The 24843-nt window shown below is 50.5% G+C and overlaps 1 protein-coding gene across 3 annotated transcripts in view; it reads left to right on the top strand.

Annotated features, from left to right (window-relative positions):
* The first annotated feature begins 3288 nt into the window (after positions 1 to 3288).
* The window catches only part of ACOX2 (acyl-CoA oxidase 2), a 33352-nt gene continuing 11797 nt past the window's right edge, over positions 3289 to 24843 (top strand). The window contains exons 1-13 of one of the 3 annotated variants that reach the window (XM_033210280.1): positions 3289 to 3386; positions 5308 to 5558; positions 5981 to 6143; positions 6358 to 6509; positions 6951 to 7058; positions 8667 to 8786; positions 9112 to 9227; positions 9814 to 9986; positions 11491 to 11653; positions 13798 to 13988; positions 15855 to 16034; positions 18512 to 18617; positions 24001 to 24218. In XM_033210280.1, coding sequence (XP_033066171.1) covers positions 5399 to 5558; positions 5981 to 6143; positions 6358 to 6509; positions 6951 to 7058; positions 8667 to 8786; positions 9112 to 9227; positions 9814 to 9986; positions 11491 to 11653; positions 13798 to 13988; positions 15855 to 16034; positions 18512 to 18617; positions 24001 to 24218 — 1850 coding nt within the window. In that variant the 5' untranslated portion in view covers positions 3289 to 3386; positions 5308 to 5398. Of the gene's footprint in view, positions 3387 to 5287; positions 5559 to 5980; positions 6144 to 6182; positions 6266 to 6357; positions 6510 to 6950; positions 7059 to 8666; positions 8787 to 9111; positions 9228 to 9813; positions 9987 to 11490; positions 11654 to 13797; positions 13989 to 15854; positions 16035 to 18511; positions 18618 to 24000; positions 24219 to 24843 lie in introns of those variants that run through there. The other 2 variants (XM_033210281.1, XM_033210282.1) reach the window with 2 other exon arrangements.

Here is a 24843-nt window from a genome sequence, read left to right as displayed (position 1 = left end):
CCCCGAGCTGAAAAACCAGCAAGTTTTTGTTAGCGATTTTCAAAAGGGGAGGGAGTGCACGAATAGGGTGTGGGTCACAGAGATCACATACTTCACAAGGTAATAAAATATCACAAAGCAAATGGAGGCAGGGCGAGATCACATGACCACCGGATGGGGTGAAATTAAAATTGCTAATGAAGTTTCGGCAGGCATTGTCATTGATAACATCTTATCAGGAAACAGGGTTTGACAGCGGACAACCTGTCTGACCAAAATTTATTAGGCAGGAATTTTCCTCGTCCTAATAAGCCTGGGAGCACTACAGGAGACTGGGCTTATTTCATCCCTTCGGCTTTGACTATAAAAGAAGGCACGCCTTGAGGGGCGGTTCATAGGCCTACCCTCAGGATGCATTCTCTTTCTCAGGGATGTTCCTTGCTGAGAAAAAGAACTCAGCAATATTTCTCCTATTTGCTTTTGAAAGAGGAGAAATATAGCTCTGTTCCAGCTGGCTCACCGGTGGCCAGTTCAAAGTTACCTCCCTTGTTCCCTGAACATTGCTGTTATCCTGTTCTTTTTTTAAGATGCCCAGATTTCATATTGTTCAAACATACATGCTCTACAAACAATCTGTGCAGTTGACACAATCATCACAGGGTTCTGAGGCAACATTCATCCTCCTTAGCTTACAAAGAAGATGACGGGATTAAGAGATTAAAGTAAAGACAGGCATAGGAAATCACAAGGGTATTGATTGGGGAAGTGATAAGTGTCCATGAAATCCTCACAATTTATGTTCAGAGATTGCAGTAAATACAGGCATAAGAAATTATAAAAGTATTAATTTGGGGAACTAATAAATGTCCATGAAATCTTCACAATTTATGTTCTTCTGCCGCGGCTTCAGCCGGTCCCTCTGTTCGAGGTCCTTGACTTCCCCCAACAGCTCATGCCTATAGTCCCAGCACTTCGGGAGCCCAAGGCAGGCAGCTCATTTGAAGTCAGGAGTTTGAGACCAGCCTGACCAACATGGTGAAACCCCGTCTCTACTAAAAATACAAAAATTAGCTGGGCATGGTGGCACATGCCTGTAATCCCAGCTACTCAGGAGGCTGAGGCAGGAGAATCGCTTGAACCCGGGAGGCAGAGGTTGCAGTGAGCCAGGATTGCACCCCTGCACTCCAGCCTGGGCAACAGAACAAGGCTCTGTCTCAAAAACAAACAAACCAAAAAATTGGACATGACACACACAAGTAGCAAAGCCAGCAGCAATAGTTTATTAAGCACAGCATTATACTCTCCAGGAAGGCAGAGTGGGCTGACCTCTCCGAGATGAGATCAGCTCAGTTTGCTGTGCTTGTGGTCTTCTTATTGTTTGGACGAATGGAGGCAAGATGGTGCACTTCCGGGTTCTTCTTCATCAACTTTTCCCGCGCGCGAAAATGCAGCCGGCGACCGGGGAAGGTGCAGACCAACCGGGCATGCGCCAGGTGACGTCAATCTGAAGAGACCAAGATTTACCTGGTCGCACCTGCGGAACGCCCCCCTGACACGCCCGTGCCCCGCCTATTGCCCTCCCACTCCTAGAAAAGCCGCTCCGGAGGGGCACCACGCGAGGACTTCCCAGCCCCACTCCTGTCGGGATGTCGGGACTGTATCAGGAACCCCCCCCCCAGAGCCCCACCGGGGGACTCTGTCGGCCTCCGGACCTCTCCCCCACACCTTAGGTGACCAAAATAAATTTGCAGTTTTGCTCCTACCCTTTCCTACTCGCTGGTTCTTTTGTGCCCGCTCTGGTGGTCTTTAGAAAAAAACAAATCAGTTGGTGCCGAAGACCCGGGAGGAGACCCCTCCTCAGGCCTCTAAGGGTTGAGGAACCTCCTCCTGCTCCGACGCCGCAGACGGACCAGGACCTGAGACCCGCTTCCCTCACTCTCATGGCCTCTCTGGGGTAAGTGCCCTTGTCTCCTCTTTACCTCCCTCGGCCAAAAATCCTGCGCAGGTCCGAGGCCCACTTTTGAGCCACCAAGTGGCTCAGGAGACCCGTTCAGGACGGAGACATCCGCCTGAAGGTAATCTCCACTTTGGCTCCATGAGCCTCCAGTGGATGAGAAAACAATTTAAACATGGAGAGTTTATTAAAAAGCCTTGCTCCAAGAGCCCCTGAGCAAGGCTTTCTTCACTGGGCACTTCCTGCAATCCAAGCCTTTCTCTATGGCAGAGAGGAACCAAGTCATTCCCATGGTCAGTGATAGCATAAATCCTTGACAGAGATGAGTCCAGTTGGAAGTGCGAACTTTCACCTCCAAACAGTGGGGCCAAGACCACCTTCCCTGAAACCACTGCCCACAGCAATGAGGACTGCCAGGATTCTGAGCCCCACAGCTCCAGAAGGACCTGCTAAGTAATAAGTCGCAAAGCTTGGGCCACAGGTCCTGCCTCTTCCTGCAGACACAAGCTAGACGCTACCTTGGCGATATGATGGGGTGCTGTGAGGCTCCTTACTGAGCAAATACCTTGCATTACAGGGGGGCCAAGGCCCAGAAAGGGAGTACACTTGCTCAGGGTCAAAATAGCTCAGAAGTCCTGCTAGAATAGGAGCCTTGATCTCCTACTGGTTCCCTGATTTCTTTCCCTATCTTACACAAATGTGTTACGTAATCTACTTATTGTGCAAACCTAAACAAAGTGACATACCCTCCCTGAGCTTGTTTCCTTACCTGCAAAATGGGGAGCCGCATCTGACTTTCCAGGGTGGTTATGCAGGGAGGGAACCTCTAAGCCTCTCATTCCTCTCACTAAGACCCGGCTCCCATCTGGATCCCACACACTACAGATGGATGCGCCACAAATATTTTTCCAGGGAATGTCAGGGGATGCTAAGCATAAGACAAGCCATATTTTAGAGCAGAAACATGGGGAGAGAGGAAAAACATATACCTTACAGAGCAATCCTTTCACATGAGGACCATCTGAGGGGAGCCTATTAAGCTCGTGTGATATTAACAGCTTGAGTCCCTGAAGGGCACACAGTGAAAGATCAGTGAAGACCAAGATATCACTTTGGAAACACTGCTGGGGTACACAGCTTTTTGGTACAAGTAGTGTCAAAGGAATCCCTGGCTTTGAGAAGGAAGGGTTCCAACCTCCCAGTAGTCCTCCCAGAGCAGCCCCAGCAACTGGCACAGAGGTCACACCCATGCAGGAAGAGAGAGAGGAGGGAGGGGAGCTCCGCAAACCCGGACAGGCGGAGCGCTGGCCAAGCAGGGCTCTCAGCTTCTGTGTTCCAGCCCCTCTGTGGGAGGAGAGAAGGGCAGGACCACAAGCCTGCCAGAGGCTGTGGCCTACAGCCTGGGAGAGGCCAGCCCGGCCTACAGTGCAGACACAGGACAGAGGGGAGCCAGGTGAGCCAGGCTTTTGGGTGGGGAGGGACTGGGAGACCCCAGAGGACAGAGTTGCCTCGGTGATGACCCTGTCCACAGCTCTGAGAGACCCTGAGCAAGGCTTTCGTCACTGGGCACCTCCTGCAAACCAGGCCCTGTACTAAGTGTTAGGGTCACAGCGTGACAGTGACAAAGATCCCGGCCCTCTTGCAGCTTCTGTGTTACTAGCAGGGAGATGGAAGTAAACAGATACATATGAAATTAGTAAATGATCTCAAATGTCAGAAGAGGGTAAGTGAAAAGAGACAAAGGAGAGCAGAGTGAGGAGGACAGGGAATGCTGGGGGAGGGGGCTTGATTTTAAAGAGGGTGGCCTCTTCAAGGTTAAACGAGGTTCAATGCAAACAGCCCTGGTGACATTTGAAGAAAGGGTGTTCTGGGCAGAGGGAGCTACCCCAGCAAAAGCTGGCGGTGGCAGGGAGTCCTGGAGCATTCAGAACAGCAAGGAGGTAGTGGCAACAGAGCAAGGAAAAGAGGTGAGGCAGGAAGAGAGGAGCTGCACTAGGTGTGCTTGCAGGACTCCAGGGGGCAGAGGATGGGGCCCTTGCCAGCACCCCCACAGCCTTGCTAGGGGTATTGGTTTGAAAGCCTGCGTATGAATTTCACTTGCTACTTGTGGCTGCATGATCTTATAAAGTCGCCTCCCTTTCCAAGGCCCACATCCTCCCCATAAAATGGTAATAACAACAGTGCCTCTGTCAGGTTGAGGTCAGGAAGGAAGGGGGATCAAAAGCATGGCAGCCTGCAGGAAAGATTTACAGCATGCCTGCTGCAAGCTAGGAAATGCAGAGCTGGCCTCCCAGCCTTGTGGGAGGAACATGTAAGCAAATAAGAACTTGTCCCTAACCCTAGAGCACCCCGGGGACCAGGGAGCTGAACTTTGTTCAGAGAGAACAGCAGGGGCAAAGGGCAGGAAGAGAGTGAGTGGAGGCCAGGGATGACATGGCAGTTAGTTGACACAGGAGAGAGGCGGGTGGAGTGGGAGGTGGGTAGACACAGTAAGGACTCCATTCCACTAACAGTGGGCCCCAAGGAGCAGATTCCAAGCAGGAGAGGAAAACAATGTGATTTGCAGTTCAAGAGTTCACCTGGCAGCTGGGAGAACAGATAAAAGGGACACTGAGGCCAAGTAAGAGATGACAGTGGCCTGGATGCTAGCCAAAGAGATAGCAAGGAGCAGATGGACTCAAGAGACTTGTGAAATAGGATGAACTGCACCTTATGGTTGCCTCACTGTGAAGGAATAGGGGCTTCTCAGAGGTCAAGCATTTGCTGTGGAGGAGACAGGGCCCAGCCTGGGTGTGAAAGACACTCAGGGGTTCCAGGGGAACACTTCACAGTCAGGGAGCAGGTTTCCTCCTTTCAGTTCCACAGTACATCTGCAGGGCTCATAGAAATGGGGCTGAATGATCCTAGAACTTATGAGCAGCTGAATGAGACCAAGGTGCCCTCAGTAATCCTCCACAGTGGAACTAAAGTATGGACAAGGCATGTGCTTTGTGGTCAGACCCCATCCAACTCCTGGCCATCTCCAGCTGTGTGGCTAGGGGCCACTCAGCCTCTCCAGGATTATTTTCTTCAGGTATAACCTTCACTGACTTTTTTGTGAAGATTTCCCTAGGCAACTCATGTAACATGAACTGCAGCGGATAGAGCCTAATCTTTGGGGTCAGGCCCTGTTCAATCTTATTTAACAAGTATTGAACAGACATGTACCAAGCAATGACTGCATACCATGCCTACCATGCACACACGGCCTGCCACAGCCAGCGTCCACAGGGAGAGTGTGGAGGTGGAGTGGGATGCAGGTACTTAGGGATGTCTTTCTTCTACCAACCAGCCCTGACTGACACCCAGCCCTAGGCAGTTCCTCTTGCACACAGGTTCTTTGCACTGACCAACACTGAGAGCAGACCCTCGGAGCAGCCGGGTCGGAAGTGTCTCACCTCAGTCACCAGACAGATCCAGGATAGGATGGGCAGCCCAGTGCACCGAGTGTCATTGGGGGATACCTGGAGCAGACAAATGCACCCCGACATGGAGAGCGAGAGGTATATGCAGTCCTTTGATGTGGAACGGCTCACCAACATCCTTGATGGAGGTGCCCAGAACACTGCTCTCCGGAGGAAAGTTGGTAAGGGGAAGCTGGGGAATAGGACATCTGCTTTATGCCCCATGCTTCTCTTGTAAGAAGAGTCCTTCATTAGCAGTCCTGCTTTCAAATAACAAACTTTGCCTTAAAATTCCACTGTTAGAGATTCATTCCTTTGAACTGTAAAGACAGTCTTCACATGCCAATATTGCCTGAGCCCACCTGGGGGATAGAAGAGTCCTAGGCAGCAGAAGACCTGGATTCTGGTCCTAAAATTCTGCTATTGTATAGCTTTGTAACCTTGGGCAATTCACTTTCCCACCTTGGTCCTCGGTTTTGTCATCTGTAAAATAACAATAATGTCTGACTTCCTTTCTAGATCCATGAAGCAAGTGGGTAAGAAGATTTGAAGGTGCCAGAAACCTCACCCAGGTCCCTAAGCCCTCTATTCTCTGTCTCTGCAGAGAGCATCATCCACAGTTACCCAGAGCTTAGCTGTAAGGACAATTATTTCATGACCCAGAATGAGCGTTATAAGGCTGCCATGCGGAGGGCATTCCACATCCGGTTGATAGCACGGCGCCTGGGTTGGTTGGAAGATGGTCGTGAATTAGGCTACGCTTACAGGTGCTCACTCCTGGGTCAGCCCTACTAGAGAAGGATCCACCTAGGATCACCTGGAAACCCCCCAGCCCCATGAGCCATTTCCCCCAACAAAGGGAAGACTTATTGGGAAACCAGGATGCCAGGTGCCCTTTATCTCCTGTACTCTGCTCAGGCAGGGGGTACCTGGGCCCCCGTCTGTAACAGGCTACTCAACTACAGCATCTCTCCCCAACAGAGCCCTTTCTGGAGATGTGGCCTTAAATATACACAGAGTCTTCCTGAAAGCCCTCAGGAGCCTGGGCTCAGAGGAACAGATTGCCAAATGGGACCCACTCTGCAAAAACATCCAGATCATTGCAACGTATGCACAGACAGAGTTGGGACATGGTGAGCCAGGACTGCTGCATGTGGTGTTTAGGTTGTGCACTGCAAAACTCCAGAGGGCCCATTTACATCTCGGTAGTCATAGGTTCATATGCTTCGAGGGACATATGTTTAATATGAAAACATTCCAGCAGATGGCAGTCAAGAGTCTTGAGGAAGGGATGCCGCCTTCTAATTTGCACATATTGTGTGAGCTCCCAGTGGGGCAAGTCATTCCTTCTGGAAACATCAGCAGCCATCCCTTGTCACAGACTGGCTATAGGGAACTGTGTGTCCCCCACACGGCCCATAGATGAAAGGGGAGAACTGCCTGCAAGTACAGCCGGGAGCTGAGCCCCACTCTGTATCGTGCTGATGCCTAAGAGTTCAGGCCCACCTAGAAGCAGCTTCCCAGGTAAGAACCCCACCTCGGGCCAATGTCTAACATCCCTCCTTGATCCTAAGGGACATATCTTCAGGGCCTGGAGACTGAAGCCACCTATGACGCAGCCACCCAGGAGTTTGTGATACACAGCCCCACGCTGACTGCCACCAAATGGTGGCCTGGAGACCGTGAGTATCCATCCAACCCCCAAATCCTTATCTCTCCCCAAATAGAAATATTGGAGGGCAGAGTAGCACTGGCTTTGAGGTCCAACAGACCTCAGATTGATTTTCTGTTCTAGGCTGGCGACCTTGGGCAAGTCAGTTCACCTCCCTGAGCCTCAGGTTCTCACTCTGTAAAATAGGTGGGATGTTAAACATTTCATTAGTGAGTGGTTGGAAAGTCCCCAAAGGAACTTTGAAATAGAGGAGACAATCAATCCATGAGAGACAAGGCCTCACACTCACACAAACACACACACACTTGGTCTAGTCCCAGGCACTCCTCACAAGCCCAGTTCCTCTCATCTCCTGAGTTAGAAGTAGAGCTTGCCACCAGCCAGAGCACAGGCCCTGTGATGAGACAGTGGAAAGAACACGCCTGTCTGCCCCTGCTGCAGACACCCAGAAAGGCTCACGCCCACCACCAGCCCCCATCAAGCCACCAACGCCGAACCTCCCGCTGTGGCCACCAGGTGGCGGCCACATCAAGTGTCCCTGAGGCTCGGTGATTTACCAAGCCCCAAGGAGGGATTTCCCCTTCCTCAAACTTGAGAATTTCACCTCCCAGGACACATCTGTGGCACTTGGGGACCCACACCTTGTGTGGAAAAAATTAAAACAAATATGCTGAGTCCAACTAAAGCAGGAGAGTGACAGAGATGAGAGACACACAAAGAGAGGAAGACAGAGGCGGAGACCAGAGACATAATAGAGAAACATGAGCCAGGTGCGGTGGCCCATGCCTGTAATCCCAGCACTTTAGGAGGCCGAGGTGAATGGATCATCTGAGGTCAGGAGTTTGAGACCAGCCTGACCAATATGGTGGAACCTCATCTCTACTAAAAATACAAAAATTAGCTGTGTGTGGTGGCGGGTGTCTGTAGTCCCACCTACTCGGGGGGGGGCTGAAACAGGAGAATTGCTTGAACCTGGGAGCGGAGGTTGCAGTGAGCTGAGCTCATACCATTGAACTCCAGCCTGGCGAAAGAGCGAGACTCTGTCTCAAAAAAGAGAGAGAGAGAGAGAGAGAGATGAGAGAGTGATGAGAGAAAGAGAGAGAGAAAATAAATGACCACTGTCAAAAATGAAGACAAAAAAGAAACCAGCCTTTAAGATCAGATAGACCAGGGTACAGATGAATCCTAGCTCTGCCCCTCCAGGCCAGTGACCTTCAGTGTGTCGCTCTACTCTCTGAGCCTGTTTCCTTATCTGGAAAATGGGACTCATCATCCTCTCTCCCCTGTGAGAACTGGAAAGCGTCTATCACAGGGTCTAGCGCCACCTGGATTTTGATAAACGATAATTATCTGTATTCATTATTATAAGGTTGATGACAGAGTAATTCATTAATAGTTGTGGGGTGGGGGACAAAAAAAAAACTGAATCATTTCACAGTGCCTTTGCCAAGTCACTGCTAAGTTTGCTTGGTTTTTTGGGGGCAATCCGCCTCTCTTTGATCAGTGACTTTTCAGGGCCCCAGAGGTACCCATCCAAAACCCCAGCCCCAGGAGGCTGGGTTGGGAAAAGCAATGCTCAAGTCTTCCTGTGACGGGCCTCTCCTCTCTCTGCCCTCAGTGGGACGGTCAGCTACCCATGCCCTGGTCCAGGCCCAGCTGGTCTGCTCAGGAGCCCGGCAGGGCATGCACGCTTTTATTGTGCCAATCCGGAGTCTTCGGGACCACACCCCACTGCCAGGTGAGCCCATAATGCTCCCTCAAGGACCCCGCCAGGAGGAGAGCCCAGGTGGCCTCCCTGACCTGGGGCCCCAGAGGGCCACAGGAATAGCTAAGACATGTCTTCCTTGGGCAGAGAGGGGTCCAGTTGGACAGACTTGGTGCTAACTGGTGAGGTGAACTTGAGCAAGATTTAGCATCTGTCTGACCTCAGCTTGTTCACCTGCAAAATAGGTACAATAACCCCAGTGTCACAGGCTGCTGTGACCTGGAATGTGTGTGTGATACCTGCCACATAACAAGCAGTCTCTCAACTGATAGGTGTCCTCATCTCCATCTCCTTCAAGGAATCGTCGTTGGGGACATCGGGCCCAAGATGGACTTTGATCAAACGGACAATGGCTTCCTGCGGCTGGACCATGTGCGGGTCCCCAGGGAGAACATGCTGAGTCGCTTTGCACAGGTTACACGTCTGGGGAGGACGGAGACTTGTACTTCCCGGAGAGAGGACCTGCACTTTGTGCAGGCTGGGTTTGGGCCACATAACCTCCTCCCCCAAGAGAGGCTCTGATCTCCCAGACTGGGGTGAAACCCTGCTTAGGAGCAGTATGATCTTAGACACAGAGCCTCTGACTTCTCATGCAGAAATGCTCGTCACATAGGCTGACGGAGCAGTCGTGGGGTGGAGTGGCAGCCCCAGGAGAGGATAGAGCTGAGGTGATCTGCGTAATATTTACCCACGGTGAGGCCTGACACAACCAATTGCCCAGCAGATACCAGCCAGAATGCCAGCAGGAGTTGTGGCGGTCCCAACTCTGCCAGGCATCACCCCTTTAGTTATGCGTTGTGGGGCGGTCTGGGGTGTCCCAGGAGAGGCACTGTGAAGCAGGGCACTTGGGGAGAGGGCCTGGTATTTTAACATTCCAACCCCAGATGCGCCAGTTGAGGAGAGAAGCACCTTCCATGTGTGGAGCCCCACAGCTCTGGGGAAGCAGGGGCATCCTGGGGAGCCTTGGCTCAGACCCTGTGCCTGTCCTTGTTCCACACAGGTCTTGCCAGATGGCACATACATCAAACTCGGGACAGCACAGAGCAACTACCTTCCCATGGTGGTGGTGCGGGTGGAGCTGCTGCTAGGGGAGGTCCTCCCTATACTGCAGAAGGCCTGTGTCATCGCCATGCGCTACTCGGTCATCCGCCGCCAATCCCAGCTCCGGCCCAGGCAAGGGGTGTCCAGTGACTGACTACCACAGATATGCTGCCTCTTGGTCCCACAGTGCCTCCCCCTGACACTCTTCTGCCAGAGCCAGAGCGCTGGGGGCAGGCACTGCCACCCACCACATACACACACACACACACAATCTACCCAGGCCTGGCCCCATCTGGGCATGTCAAAGAGGTCTCTCTGGCTCCCTCTAACAGGGCTGACCAGTTGGCCTAACCTGCATCCTCAGTGCCTGCCCCCTCGGGCTCTATGTGATAGTGTCTTTGGCCCTGTAGCACCAGGTCTGTCTAACTCTGTGTCTGTCCGAGTCCGGCTGTGTTCTGTGTGGCTGTGATGGGTTGGACAGGTCTGGGTCAGTCAGTTGCCAGCCGCGTCAGACTGTGGCTGGCTAAGTTGATTCTGTCAGGCCGAGCCTAGCAAAATCCAATGTCATATCGATTGTGTATGGCTGAACTCGTTCTGTCCAGCTGTGCTGTCAGCATCTGACTGGTATGTCTATGTCTGGATCCCTTTTGTTGTCATTGGTTGTGTTGCTACCACTCCCTCCACCCCACAGCACAGAACAGCAAGGGCTGACTGAACCCTCTGTGAACACACAGCTCGGCCATTTCACGTCATCCCTCAGCTTCCTCAGCTACAAAATGGGTGTGGCAGAAGCGGCCTTTCAGGGTGGTGTGGAGGGTGAAATGCAGTAAGGTGCATTAGGCCCTCAGCCCAGGGTCCTTTCCTCTGGCAAGCTCACAGCGCCCTCGCCTGGCCTGGGCTTCAGAATCCGGGCTGGGAGAGTTCTCTGCAGGAGAGGGCCACTGGGAAGAAGGGGCTTCTGCTGCTGTCCTGCCCGAGGCCCATTTATCTGGGCTGCAGAAGTGTCCCTGGGTGGTCATGAGAAAGATGCGCCAGGTGAGCAGCTGCTGTCCAGAGAGGAGGCTTCTTGTAATCACACCCTCTTTCAATCCATTGACTATGAGCTTGTAAGTGCTGGACATAGTCTCAGGCACTGAGGACACAGCAGTGAATAAGGCAGACACAGTCCCTTCCTTGGGGTTCCATCGAACCTGAGTTTACACTCTAAGAGTTATTGTTTAGGCTTGATGTATTCCTCAGCACGCGGCAAGTGCACACGGGCAGTGGAGTCCCAGGTTCAAATCATCACAGGTGCACAGCCACAACTCTTCATCTGAAATCTTGGGACCCGACATGTTGGAATCTCAGAACTTTTCAGGTTTTAGGATAATACCATGTATATGCCGGAATTCTATAAGCCTCCCATAACAAGAGGCAGTACCCACCAACAAACGTGTCAATATTCCTGCAGTGAAATGTGTGGATGGATGTTCATGTTAGATGGGATTTTTAAAGGATTATCAACGGCCTCGTGTCAGTTCAAGTTCTGCAATGAGTTCTAAGGAACTGTCTGTTTTTAAGGTTTTTATGGTGTTAGGGATAGGGGAAGGTGGACATGGCACGTAGTGATTAAATCTTCCGGTTCTTTTCCCTTCAGTGACCCAGAGGCAAAGGTCCTGGACTACCAGACGCAGCAGCAGAAACTCTTTCCTCAGCTGGCCATCAGTTATGCCTTCCATTTCCTGGCAGTCAACCTCTTGGAGTTCTTCCAGCACTCCTACACTGCTATTCTGAACAGAGACTTCAGCTTGCTGCCTGAGGTACCTGCTGTCTGCAGAGGCAGGCGCTGGGAGGGCAGCTAAGATGGCTCCACTCACTGGGGAGCAGCCACAGCCCCATCCCCGCAGGCACTCCCCACCCCCACCCCTCCCAGCTTTCAGCATCCCAGGGCGTCTGGGTGAACGGCACCCTGATATATAAATTTACCCACAGCTGGCCCCCAGAGAGCTACAAACATGCTAAGAGAAAACAATCACATCTAGTGTAGAGAACACAAGTCCACAACCCCTGATTTGTATTTGAAACCCACAAAGCTCTGAAAAACAGTTGTTTGGAACTCATTTGGTGGCATAGTTTGACCTGAACTGACCTGATTTATCCTTCTGAGTGTGAATACATTTTGCGGGAAAATTATTAATGTGTTTAATCCCTAAAGCCGCCCCAAACCCCACTGGGCTATTATATAAAATGTACCTTCAATGCCACTTGGCCTTTCTACAATTCAAAAGTTACTCTGATTCCTAAACACATCTGGCTCACAGGTCTCAAGTAAATCTTACATATACAGTAAGATGCAGTCTGTCCAGGCACCATGCTTCATAAGCACTGCTCATTAACCCTTTCAACTGCAATTGAGGCACAGAGAGATCAAGGGACACAACTTTCCTCCCAAGGACTTGAAAACTCCAAAGATAGGCAGGGGCTTCAAGAACCAAAATCTCAAACTAGGCCTGCTGCCTGGCAGCCTCTCTCTCTGTTGAGGCTGCTGTAACAAAATACCGTAAAGCGGTGGTTTATAAACAACAGAAACTGGCCCAGCATGGTGACTCACACCTGTAATCTCAGCACTTTGGGAGGCCAGTGCAGAAGGATTGCTTGAGCCCAGGAGTTTAAGACCAGCCTGAGCAAGATGGTGAAACCCTCATCTCCACAAAAAAAAAAAAAAAAAAAATGAAAAATTAGTCAGGTGTGGTAGCACACACCTGTAGTCCCAACTACTACTTTGGAGGCTGAGGTGGGAAGATTCCTTGAGCCCAGGAGTTCAAGGATGCAGTGAGCTGTGATTGTGCCACTGCACTCCATCCAGTCCAGCCTGAGCAGCAGAGTGAGACCCTGTCTCAAAAAAGAAAAACAAATTTATTTCTCACAGTTCTGGAGGCTGGGAAGTCCAAGGTCAAGGCACTAGTGCATTTGGTGTCAGGTGAGGGCCTGCTTCCTGGCTCATGGACTGCTGTCTTTTTGCTGTGCCCTCATATGGTAGAAGCAACCTCTTTCTTTCTTTTTGTTTTATTTTATTTTTTTCCTGAGACAGAGCTTCACTCTGTCACCCAGGCTGGCGTGCAGTGGTGCAATCTCAGCTCATCGCAACCTCTGCCTCCCAGGTTCAAGAGATTCTCCTGCCTCAGCCTCCTGAGTAGCTGGGATTACAGGTGCCCACCACCATGCCCGGCTAATTTTTGTATTTTTAGTAGAGACGGGGTTTCACTGTATTGGCCAGGATGGTCTCGATTTCCTCACCTCGTGATCCACCTGCCTCGGCCTCCCAAAGTTCTGGGATTGCAGGTGTGAGCCACCACACCCAGCCAGAAGCAGCCTCTTTCATGAGGGTACTGATCCCATTCACAAGGCTACACTCTCATGACCTAATCACCTCCAGAAGGCCCCACCTCCTACTATCATCATAATACCTCCTATTCCTAGCTCCTAATCATCAATACCTCCTAATCCTAGCCCTAACCCTTGGGGACTAGGATTTCTACATAAGAATTTTAGGTGGACACATTCAGACCCTGTCACCCTCCTACAACCCAGTAAGTGGGCTTACAGCAGACACCCGTCCTCACAGGCAGGCTTTCTAAAACTCAGGCCGGCAAAATCCGTAACTCCTGGAGGCTTGTGGGCCCAATCCAGGCAGCACCCTCTTCCCAATCCTGGAGACACTGGCCAGGCCAGGTTTTCCTTTGCTCTTATGCCCCTACAGCTACACTGCCTAATTGTATGCCTCTGGGTGAGTCACAGAAGCTAAGTACCGGCCTTCTTATTCATTAAGTTGTGAGCAGAGGAAACGCTTCTTACCTCAGAGCTGAGCTGGGCATGCAGTAGATGCTCAGTAAGTGGTGCGCAGGGTTGGTCCCCATGGTAGAGGCCCCCTTACACTCCCCAACCCCCCTCCATGTTCTCACAGCTCCACGCACTGAGCACAGGCATGAAGGCCATGATGTCGGAATTCTGCACTCAGGGAGCTGAGATATGCCGCAGGGCCTGTGGCGGACACGGCTACTCAAAGCTGAGTGGCCTGCCATCACTGGTCACCAAATTGTCGGCCTCCTGCACCTATGAGGGTGAGAACACAGTGCTCTACCTGCAGGTGGCCAGGTAAGGTCCAGGCTGACCCAGGCCTTTGCCCAAGCCCTTGGGGACCCACCAAGCTTGTTGGGTGGAGGGTTCCGTCTGATACCCATAAAGGGAGCAGGCTTTGGGAAGTGCCACTTGGGAGCTGTCCAATTCCCCAGTATGACTAATCTATCCACTTCTAGGCCACCATCTTCTGTCACCTCCACCACAGCCTCAGACCCCTCCCTGGTCTCTTGCTTCTGTCCTGTCCCGCTTCTCCACAGGCAGCCGGAGGGATCTTTTCAGAGCCTAAGGAAGATCACATCTTTCTCTGGTTTGAAATTCTTCAATGGCTTCCCAGTGCTTGTAGGAAAATGACATATTCTATGCTGTGGCCTGCAAGGTCTGTGTGACCTGACCCCTGCCTCCCTGTCCGTGATGCTCCCACCACCTCCTGCCTCTGCTCACTTCTTTCTGTTTGTTTGTTTGTTTGTTTGTCTTTTGAGATGGAGTCTCACTCTGTCATCCAAGCTGGAGTGCAGTGGTGCAATCTCGGCTCACTGAGCCTCCCGGGTTCGAGCAATTCTCCTGCCTCAAACTCTGCAGTAGCTGGGATTACACACCACCATGCCCGGCTAATTTTTGTATTTTTAGTAGAGATGGGGTTTCACCATGTTGGCCAGGCTGCTCTCCAACTCCTGACCTTAAGTGATCCACCTGCCTTAGCCTCCCAAAGTGCTGGGATTACAGGCACAAGTCAACGCACCCAGCCACCTCTGCTCACTTCTGCCAGCCACACACCTCTTTCTGTCCAGGAGGCCTTTGCATTTGATCCCCTCCCACCCAACATGGCCTTGTTTCCTTTGGAGCAGTTTCACAATCTATCATTGTCTCATTTTTTTGTTCACCTTTTTAGCTCTACTCTACAACTAGACTAGGAGCTCCCTGAAGGCAGGGACTACCCCTACCTTGCTCGCTTTAGCATTGCCTAGGCTTGGTGCAGAGCCTGCACACAGAGGCTCCAAGCAACGGCCAAGTCAGCCTCCTCCACACAGGTGATTTCTTTTCATCCCTCTTAGGTCTGTGGACCCTGGAGGCTGACAGAGCCTCATCCTCACCTACTCTCCGGTGACCAAACAGGGCAAATGCTTCCCTATGCAAGGAAAAAGAAGTTCACTGGCAAATATGAAAAACAACATTTATTGTGTTTTTAAAAATATATAACATCCCTTGGTTTTTTTCCAAATTAGAAAAGGAATACAATAGCACATATTATATACTCTGCACTGTGCTAAGCACTCTACAAATATCATCTCGTTCCGTTTCACGAACCCTCAATCAGCCGAGAACTGTCCTCCCCACCTAGAGCCAGAGAAACCGAGACTTGGGAGGTGAAGCTTCGTTCATCACACAGGTCTCAGCAAGGCTGTATGGGAATCCAGGGCTGTCTAAGCCCAGAACCTGTAACCACTGGATTATCCTAAAGCAGCAGTTGAGAGTCATCTATAATCCTTCTACTCCTGTTAGCATTCTTGCTTTTATCCTTCTTTTTTCAGCTAAGAAAATTTAATTTCCACCCAGTCACTGTACAAGTCATTATAAATCCCAAAATCGCAATGTTCTGATGGAAAATTCTGTTTGCTCAGATCACAGAAGGGTTTATGTTCAGGATCTGAGAGTGTCTGGCCCAGCTCCACAGTTTCCCGGGGTGTGCCTGGCTGCAGACCTCGAGGCAGGATGGCCCAAGGGGGTATCCTCAGGAGGGAGGCCAAGTGGAGGCCTGGTGACCCGGGTCTCCCACGGGAAGGCTGGAACCCAGCATGAACTCGCCTGCCTCTGGGAGTGAGGGGTGCTGGGCTGTCCTACAGAGTCTCTGCCCTCCCACCTGCCTCCCCTTCCACCCCCCAGGTTCCTGGTGAAGAGCTACCTGCAGACTCAGATGTCCCCTGGCTCCACGCCACAGAGATCTCTGCCTCCATCTGTTGCATATCTCGCCACACCTGACCTGGCCAGGTGTCCAGCCCAGAGGGCAGCCGACTTCCTCTGCCCGGAGCTCTACACCACGGCCTGGGCACACGTGGCAACAAGGTAAGCCAGTGCTGAGAAATCAGCCATCCCACCTGGGGACAGGCTCCATGCCACACTAGGGCCTTTGGATTGGTTGGGTGGACATTCGTGGATTCAGTTCTAAAAAGCCACCCCATGCCTAGCCCCCCATCCTCTCAGTCCCTGCCGCCATGGGAGAGGGGGGAAGTCCCCCGCATCAGCCATGGATCCGATCACTTCCCCATCCTGGCCACCTCTGGTGGCCCAGAGGTGTGATGTCCTTCTACTACTGTGAGATATTTTTTGAATCTCTAGGGTCCTATGGTGATTTGCAATACAAGGAATGTACCACATGTAAATACTACAAATGTACTGATATGCAAATACCAATAAATAAAGCAATACTCACTCGTATGTTTGAAATATCCCATAATCTACAAATAATTTTTGAAAATATGACAACACCACAGAATAGAATTCATTTATTTCCAGGGTCTAGTAGGCTCCAGGGAACATGGACAAAGCCAATGACTCATCCATTCTGTCATTCAGCAAATACTGTTCAGTACCTACTCTGTGTTAGGAATGACCAAATATGCCAGGGGCTGGGAATAGAGAGGTCCTGATCAAACACAGATACCACCGTGGAAAAGATGGAGGTTTAACTACCTAAAAAGGAAATCTTCTGAACCCTGCCCCAAATTAAAACACCAAAAACAGGCTGGGCATGGTGGCTCACACCAGTAATTCCAGCACTTTGGGAGGTCGAGGTGGGAGGATTGCTTGAGCTCAGGAGTTTGAGACCAGCTTGGGCAACATGGTGAAACCCCACCTCTACCAAACACAGAAAAAAATTTAATAAAAAAATAAAAATGAAACACCAAAAACAAACTGGAAAAACATGTTTTCAGTATATAATAAGAGGCCTTTTATCCCAACCTGTGGTCCCAGGGATGGTTAATAGTTATTTCAAGATCATAAGCAACTTGGAACATTCATTTATTTATTCCAAAAATATTTATTAACTGCCTATAATATGGCAGGCACTGTTCCAGGCATTAGGGGCCTATCAGTAAATAGGCCTGATAAACACCCCAGACCTCACAGAGCTAACATTTCAATTGAGAGATTTGAGGAGGGGAAAATAAGGCTGCTCGAGGTAATTAAAGTGTCACGATATTTCTCCTTGCTTGAAACTCAATGTGACATCTGCTTATCTATTCCCTGACAAAGCAAAAAACATATTGCCTAATAAACAGTTTTCTTTACACACAGATTCCAAGGGTCATGGACGGACGGGCAGGGAATAGAAAATAAGAGGGGATTAAAGGTTAATAAAATGGCAAATGACTAATTTAGTGGTTTTCAGGACAAAGGTTGGTTTTCCGTTTTTGTTTTTAGGTCCCGTGGGTAGAACCTGCAGCAGGCTAGGTGACAGATGGGCCTCTCTAGCCTTTACAGAAAAACCATTCTCCTTGCTCAGGCCATAGGATGACAGTCAACAAAAAGGCCTGAACATACTGGTGTCAGGCTGGAATCTGCATTAGAAATAGGGGACAGCAGGCCGGGCGCGGTGGCTCAAGCCTGTAATCCCAGCACTTTGGGAGGCCGAGACGGGCAGATCACAAGGTCAGGCGATAGAGACCATCCTGGCTAACATGGTGAAACCCCATCTCTACTAAAGAATACAAAAAACTAGCCGGGCGCGGTGGCTCAAGCCTGTAATCCCAGCACTTTGGGAGGCCGAGACGGGCGGATCACGAGGTCAGGAGATCGAGACCATCCTGGCTAACACGGTGAAACCCCGTCTCTACTGAAAATACAAAAAAAAACTAGCCGGGCGAGGTGGCGGGCGCCTGTAGTCCCAGCTCCTCGGGAGGCTGAGGCAGGAGAATGGCGTAAACCCGGGAGGCGGAGCTTGCAGTGAGCTGAGATCTGGCCACTGCACTCCAGTCCGGGCGACAGAGCGAGACTCCGCCTCAAAAAAAAAAAAAAAAAAAAAAAAGAATACAAAAAACTAGCCAGGTGACGAGGCGGGCGCCTGTAGTCCCAGCTACTTGGGAGGCGGAGGCAGGAGAATGGCGTTAACCTGGGAGGCGGAGCTTGCAGTGAGCTGAGATCTGGCCACCGCACTCCAGCCTGGGCGACAGAGCCAGACTCCGTCTCAAAAAAAAAAAAAAAAAAGAAAGAAAGAAATAGGGGACAGCTCCTGGCCTATGGCCCTGAGGCTTTATAACGTGGCGATTAACAAGTCAAAATCCTGGCTCTACTCCTTACTAACTGTGTGACCCTGGACAAATTATTTAACCTCTCTGGGCCTCAGTTTTCCCCATAGCAAACTGGGGGGGTGCCTGCCTTTAAAAGAGTTAAAGAGATAATGAATATCAATCATTTAGCTTTATAGCACGTAAGTGGTCAATAAACAGGCATTATTTCTACTTCTGAGGGACCACAGGAAGCCCATCAGTTGTCTTTTCCACTCAGTCAGGAAGCTGAACCTTTTTTGCTTTGGCCTTCAGACTGATCAAGGACTCAGTGCACCATTTACAGACCCTGACGCAATCCGGAGCTGACCAGCACGAGGCCTGGAACCAGACCACTGTCATACACCTCCAGGCTGCTAAGGTGAGCGCCCGCCAGCTGAAGCTGAAACGGATCGTTTTGTTTCCCAGGCACACTACCCTGCTGGGAAAATCCCAGCTCTGCCATTATTCCCCAACTCTGCCTCAGCGGCTGCTGCCCTCATTTCACTTCCAAGGCTTTAGTCCAGGGTATTTTAATTAAAGGACTTAACTCCAAAGCAATCTTGCTGGCAGCTCTTAGGGGAAAAGGTAATGAGGCAGTGTTATTGGATTTGCTTCAGGTTGTTCAAATATTTCCTCCCAGATAGAAAAGCAGGTCAAGTCTCCCCTTAGCCCCAAAGGCAATCCTTGGATGTCTGATTCAATTTCTACTCGTTTTGTGTTTGTGCATAATTCACAGTCAGTCGGCAAATATTTGAGCACCCACTCTGCACTGGGCACTGAGGTGGGTGCTCAACAGTGAAGCCACTGCCCATGCACAGCTACAGTCAAGGAAGCACCATGACATGGCCATATAGGCTGCTGTGGAATCCCAGAGCAGGCACATTTCTGCCCACCTGGAGGAGTCAGAAAGGCTTCCCAAAAGAAGCGGCAACTTCAAGGATAAGCTGAAATGAGCCAGCTAAAGGGTGGGGTGGCAGCTTTGGAGAGAAAAGTTTCCAGGCAAAGGGAGCTGCGCGTGCAAAAGGAGTCAGCAAGAAGAATCCTGGTGTGCTTGGGAGGAAGTGCAAATCTCTCAAGGAGGACCTAAGGAGGAGGACTGAGACAAGGGGAGAAGGAGAGACAGGCAAGGCCTCTGACCTTTTGCACCACTGTGAAAAGTTGGGGTTTTGTTTTCATTGCAATGCCTTTGCTGAGTTTGTTTGGAGGTGGAGTAAAGTGATCAGTTTCATTCTAGAAGAATCATGCAGGTTGCCCGGAGTGGAATGAAAGGGAACAAGTTAGAAAGGAGCAAGTCTGGGCCAGGACTGAGGGTGGTCCTGACCATGAGCATGGCAGAAGGCCTGGAGATAAGTGGGTAGATCAGAGATACTAAGGGGGAAGAAGGCAGCGACAGGCCTCAGAGTGCTGGGGTGGGAAAGAGGTAAGAACAACTCCTGAGTTCTAGCTTAGGCAGCTGGGACTCTGGCACTGCCAACAACTGGAAAACTAAAGTGATCACACCAATGCTCAGGCCTCAGACCCAGAAAATGGCAGCCTTGGAACAGGAGAGCCCTGAAGGGCTGCAGAGGCCCTCGTGGGACAGGGTTGGTGGGGCAGGATGGACGTTGAGTACCACCATGTGACCCACCACCTCCACCACACCGCTGGTTCTGGGATTACCTCTGCAGCCCTCAGTTCTGTTCAGCCTACAGCAGGGGCACCCCCTGCTGTGCTAACTGTCCTGTCCACACATAGGGTGAGCCAAGGCTTCCCGCTTTCACTGGATTACCAAAACAGGAACCACAGCGGCCCATTATCCACTCCTCCATTTTCCAAACCTATGGCCTGCCTTCAAATGGACCAGTTGCTGCTTGCCAGGGTTACTTCATTTAATCCACACAGCCCTGGGAGGGAGACTGACATTATCTCCACTTCAAGAGTAAGGAAAGAGAACTCAGGAGTTAGGTCCCAGAGGTAGAAAATAGCTGAGTCCAGATGCTTTCCCTTCCCACACCACCGAGGGTGTGATGAGTGACTGAGGTGAGCAACAAACTCTGGGGGGATGGAGGGTGATAGCCAGCCAGCCTGTGAGGGAAGAACACGTCCCTGACAGCTTCCTGGGGAGGTGGTGACCAGCTGCGTCTCCAAGGTCATAATGGATAGGGCTTTCTGTACTCTGTGCTTTGCGGGGTTATTTAGTCTACAGAAAGCTTCAGCACCCAACTGGACCCCATCTGGAAACCATAAATGTGCAGGTAGAGATAACTGCAACTTGGGGGAAGCGGGGATGATACTGACAGAAGAGTAGACAAGGGGGAGCCATGGGCTAAATTCTGGTCCCAGCTCTGTGTGACCTCAAGCAGCCCCTTCCTTCTCTGGGCTTTAACTTCCCTGTCTGTAGACAAAGGGGCATGGGAGAGCCCTTTAGGCTCTGTCAGGCTCTGGTCCTATAATTCTGACTGACCAGAAGAGATGTCAGTCTCCAGGACCACTGGAACAAATGCTGGCCTCATTATAATCCAGCCTCAGTCTCCTGTGGCTTTGGCCACACAGGGTTAGGAATACAGCCCTGGTGTGGATGTCACTGCTACCACTTCCTAGCCATGACCTTGGGCAAAAAACTTAATATTTCAGAGCCTCAGTCTCTTCATCTGCAAGATAGAGCTAATAACAGTACCTACTTTGTAGGACTCTGATAAAGATTAAATAAGTAAAACTTAAAGAGAGGCAGCTAGCACATAAATGCATATATCCTACCCCCACCCCCAAATTAGACAGGAGGCAAGATTTAAACCAACACATACAATGTAAATAATGTTCACTGTGCTCAGAGCATGGGACCAAAGTTCGGCTCAGCCCTTCCCCAAAGCGTAGAGGTCACCTCTGTCTCTGATCCTCATCCTGCTTTTTAAGGCAGAGGCCCAGGCCGTTGGGCAGCTCTCCATCACTCCACTCCTCAACTCAGAGCCTTAGGCATTTGAGGATTCAGCTCTCAGATTGGGACAGGAAAAGGAGTGTGGGTCTACAGTTCTGCCAAGCTGGACCCAGTCTGAGCAACAAAGGCTACTGGAACCAGCAGAGGCAACACAGCACATCTGCTGACCTTCCACAGCCAAATGCTGCAAGTCCAGCATGGCTGTGAGCACACCATGTCTGAATGGCCAAGTGGAGTTGTCAGCACCTGTGTGAGGGCCCCCTAGGAAACCCAGGTTCTTTCCAAGTGAGAAAATGGATCGGATCACTGTGCAGCTAAAGACTCCCGGTCCCACAGAACAAATTCCAACCATGTTCTTCACAGCCCTTCACTGACCTGAGCCCCAGGTATGAGTCCACCCTAACCTCCATGGTTCTCCATCATCACCTCATTATACCACCACACTTCAGCCTTATTAAATTGCCTGTAGCTTCCTGAATGTACAACTTTTTGCACATAAGGTTATCCCTGCCTGGAATGACCTTTCACCCAACTCATGTCCCACTGGGTGAACTCCTTTGAACCCTCAAGACATTCTTTTTTTTTAAGATAGAGTCTCGGCCGGGCGCGGTGGCTCAAGCCTGTAATCCCAGCACTTTGGGAGGCCGAGACGGGTGGATCACGAGGTCAGGAGATCGAGACCATCCTGGCTAACACAGTGAAACCCCGTCTCTACTAAAAAATACAAAAAACTAGCCGGGCGTGGTGGCGGGCGCCTGTAGTCCCAGCTACTCGGGAGGCTGAGGCGAGAGAATGGCGTAAACCCGGGAGGCGGAGCTTGCAGTGAGCTGAGATCCGGCCACTGCACTCCAGCCTGGGCGACAGAGCGAGACTCCGTCTCAAAAAAAAAAAAAAAAAAAAAAAGATAGAGTCTCACTCCATCACCCAGGCTGGAGTTCAGTGGCACAGTCTCAGCTCACTGCAAACTCCACCTCCCAGGTTCAAGCGATTCTCGTGCCTCAGTCTCCTGAGTAGCCAGAATTACATGTGTGCACCACCACACCTGGCTAATTTTTGTATTTTTTGTAGAGACAGGGTTTCACCATGTTGACCAGGCTAGTCTTGAACTCCTGACCTCAAGTGATCCACCCACCTCAGTTTCCCAAGGTGCTAGGATTACAGGTGTGAGCCACCGCACCCAGCCAAACCCCCAAGACACTCTAAATCTTGCTACTGAAAATCACTACAGCAGCATGGGCATCACAGGGGACCTCGTTAGAAATGCAGTCTCAGGCCTTGCCCTGGAATCTGCATTTTGACAAGATCCCCAGGTGATCTGTGTGCACATAAAAAACTGAGAAGCGGGGCCAGGCCCAGAGGCTCATGCCTGTAATCCCAGCACTTTGGGAAGCCAAGGAAGGAGAATCACTTGAGCTCAGGAGTTTGAGACCAGTGTGGGCAACATAGCAAGACCCTCGTCTCTACTAAAAGTACCAAAAAAAAATAAAAAGAAGCCAGGCATGGTGGTGTGCACCTGTGGTCCCAACTACTCGGGAGGCTGAGGCAGGAGGATCACTTGGGCCCAGTGGGACACAGGTTGCAGTGAGGCAAGATCGCAACGCTGCACTACAGCCTGGGTGACAGAGTGACATTGTATCTCAAAAAAAAAATTGAGAAGCACTGCTTTATACTTTTTGTCTTCCTCACTCTCCCTTATAGAACTCATATATCCTACCTGACAAAATAATTATGTGCGCTTGTCTTGATGAGATGGGGTCTGTTCAAAATATGTTACAACCAGTAGGACAAGGCACTAACCAATCAAAATGGACTTCAGCCCTAGGGGAAGCAAGGTCCTGAAGGCCTCCTGCTGGGTCAAGCATTAATCCTTTAGTTGCTGGGCTGTGGAGAGAAGGAGGGGGTCTTCGGGACAGAGTCCATCTGGCAGGAGGGGCTCTCACAGGGTTGATGGCAGTGGACACTTGCCAGCTGGTATTAAAGTATTATTTTGACAACTGCCACAGCCAGACCATTACATATGAGCTAAATAACAGGACTGCTTACCTTAAGGAGTTTATACTCTAGCTGGGATAAATTTCATATATATCTTGAACCATTATTTTCTCACCCCATGGTGTACACACGTGTGCATGCACACACACACACACCACTGACTTGAACACTGCAGACAACAAATAGCTTTTTTTTTTTTTTTTTTTTGAGATGGAGTTTCGCTCTTATTGCCCAGGCTAGAGTACAATAGCATGATTTTGGTTCACTGCAACCTCCGCCTCCTGGGTTCAAGTGATTCTCCTGCCTCAGCCTCCCAAGTAGCTGGGATTACAGGCATGCACCACCATGCTTGGCTACTTTTTGCATTTTTAGTAGAGACAGGGTTTCGCCATGTTGGTCAGACTGGTCTCAAACTCCTGACCTCAGGTGATCCACCCACCTTGGCCTCCCAAAGTGCTGGGATTACAGCCATGAGCCACCGTACCCAGCCTTAAAATAGCTATTTTCTTAAGAACAGTGGTGCTGTCCTCCACCTTCCCCAGGCCAGCCTCCAGTATGCCTGTATTCTTTCTCTCCACTTTCCAACCTACTTGAAACCGCTCCAAGCAAAAGAAAACAAGGGCCATATTTCAAAAGCCCACCAGTCCCCAACACACAACACACACACACACACACACACACGACATCCAAAAGCCTTGATCAGACCCAGAGTGAGCTAGGAGAAAAGGCGGCTGCTCGTCAGCCTGCTGGGAAGCACATCCTGCCTTGTTTATTTCAGCCATCTTGCCAAGCTTCCAGGATGACTTCTGGAGTAGAAAACCAGAAATCAGGAGAACATATCTTTGTGTCTTTGTAGGCGCACTGCTACTATGTCACTGTGAAGGGTTTTACAGAAGCTCTGGAGAAACTAGAAAATGAATCAGCGATTCAGCAGGTGCTCAAGCGCCTCTGTGACCTCCATGCCATACACGGAATCTTGACTAACTCGGGTGACTTTCTCCATGATGCCTTCCTGTCTGGTGCCCAAGTGGACATGGCAAGAACAGCCTACCTGGACCTGCTCCGCCTGATCCGGTGAGTGGCACAGCCTTCAAACCATGTTAGCCTTCAGAGAATAACCCTACCCCCTTGTTCACAGGTCACTTCCAACTCTAAAACCTTGCTAATGGACAGAGCAGCAACAGCCCTGGAGAGGTTTATACCCTATTATCATTACACCAGCACAAAGCACTGTGAATCAATGAAAGAAAAAAATGGGAAAAATACTTAAGAATAAATGAGCTACCTCAGTTGAACTCTTCACATTGTCAAGGAAATAGGAATAGTATCTAAGGAAAATGAATAAAATGAAGCATGCTACACATGAATGATATGTTGCTAATGTGCTAATAATATTCTCAACCATAGCTAACTTTTTTTTTCTTTTTTTTTTTTTGAGACGGGGTCTTGCTGTGTCACCCAGGCTAAAGTGCAGTAGTACAATCTCATCTCACTGCAACCTCTGCCTCTGGGTTCAAGTGATTCTCCTGCTTCAGCCTCCCAAGTAGCTGGGATTACAGGTGCCCGCCATCATGCCCAGCTAATTTTTGTATTTTTAGTAGAGATGGGGTTTCATCATGTTGACCACGCTGATCTCGAACTCCTGACCTCAAATGATCCACGTGCCTCGGCCTCCCAAAGTGCTGGGATTACAGGTGTA

This window comes from Trachypithecus francoisi, unplaced genomic scaffold (genome assembly GCF_009764315.1).
Source record: "Trachypithecus francoisi isolate TF-2019V2 unplaced genomic scaffold, Tfra_2.0 Lachesis_group0, whole genome shotgun sequence".
Classification (NCBI taxonomy): domain Eukaryota; kingdom Metazoa; phylum Chordata; class Mammalia; order Primates; family Cercopithecidae; genus Trachypithecus; species Trachypithecus francoisi.
This window is presented reverse-complemented; position numbering and strand designations above follow the sequence as displayed.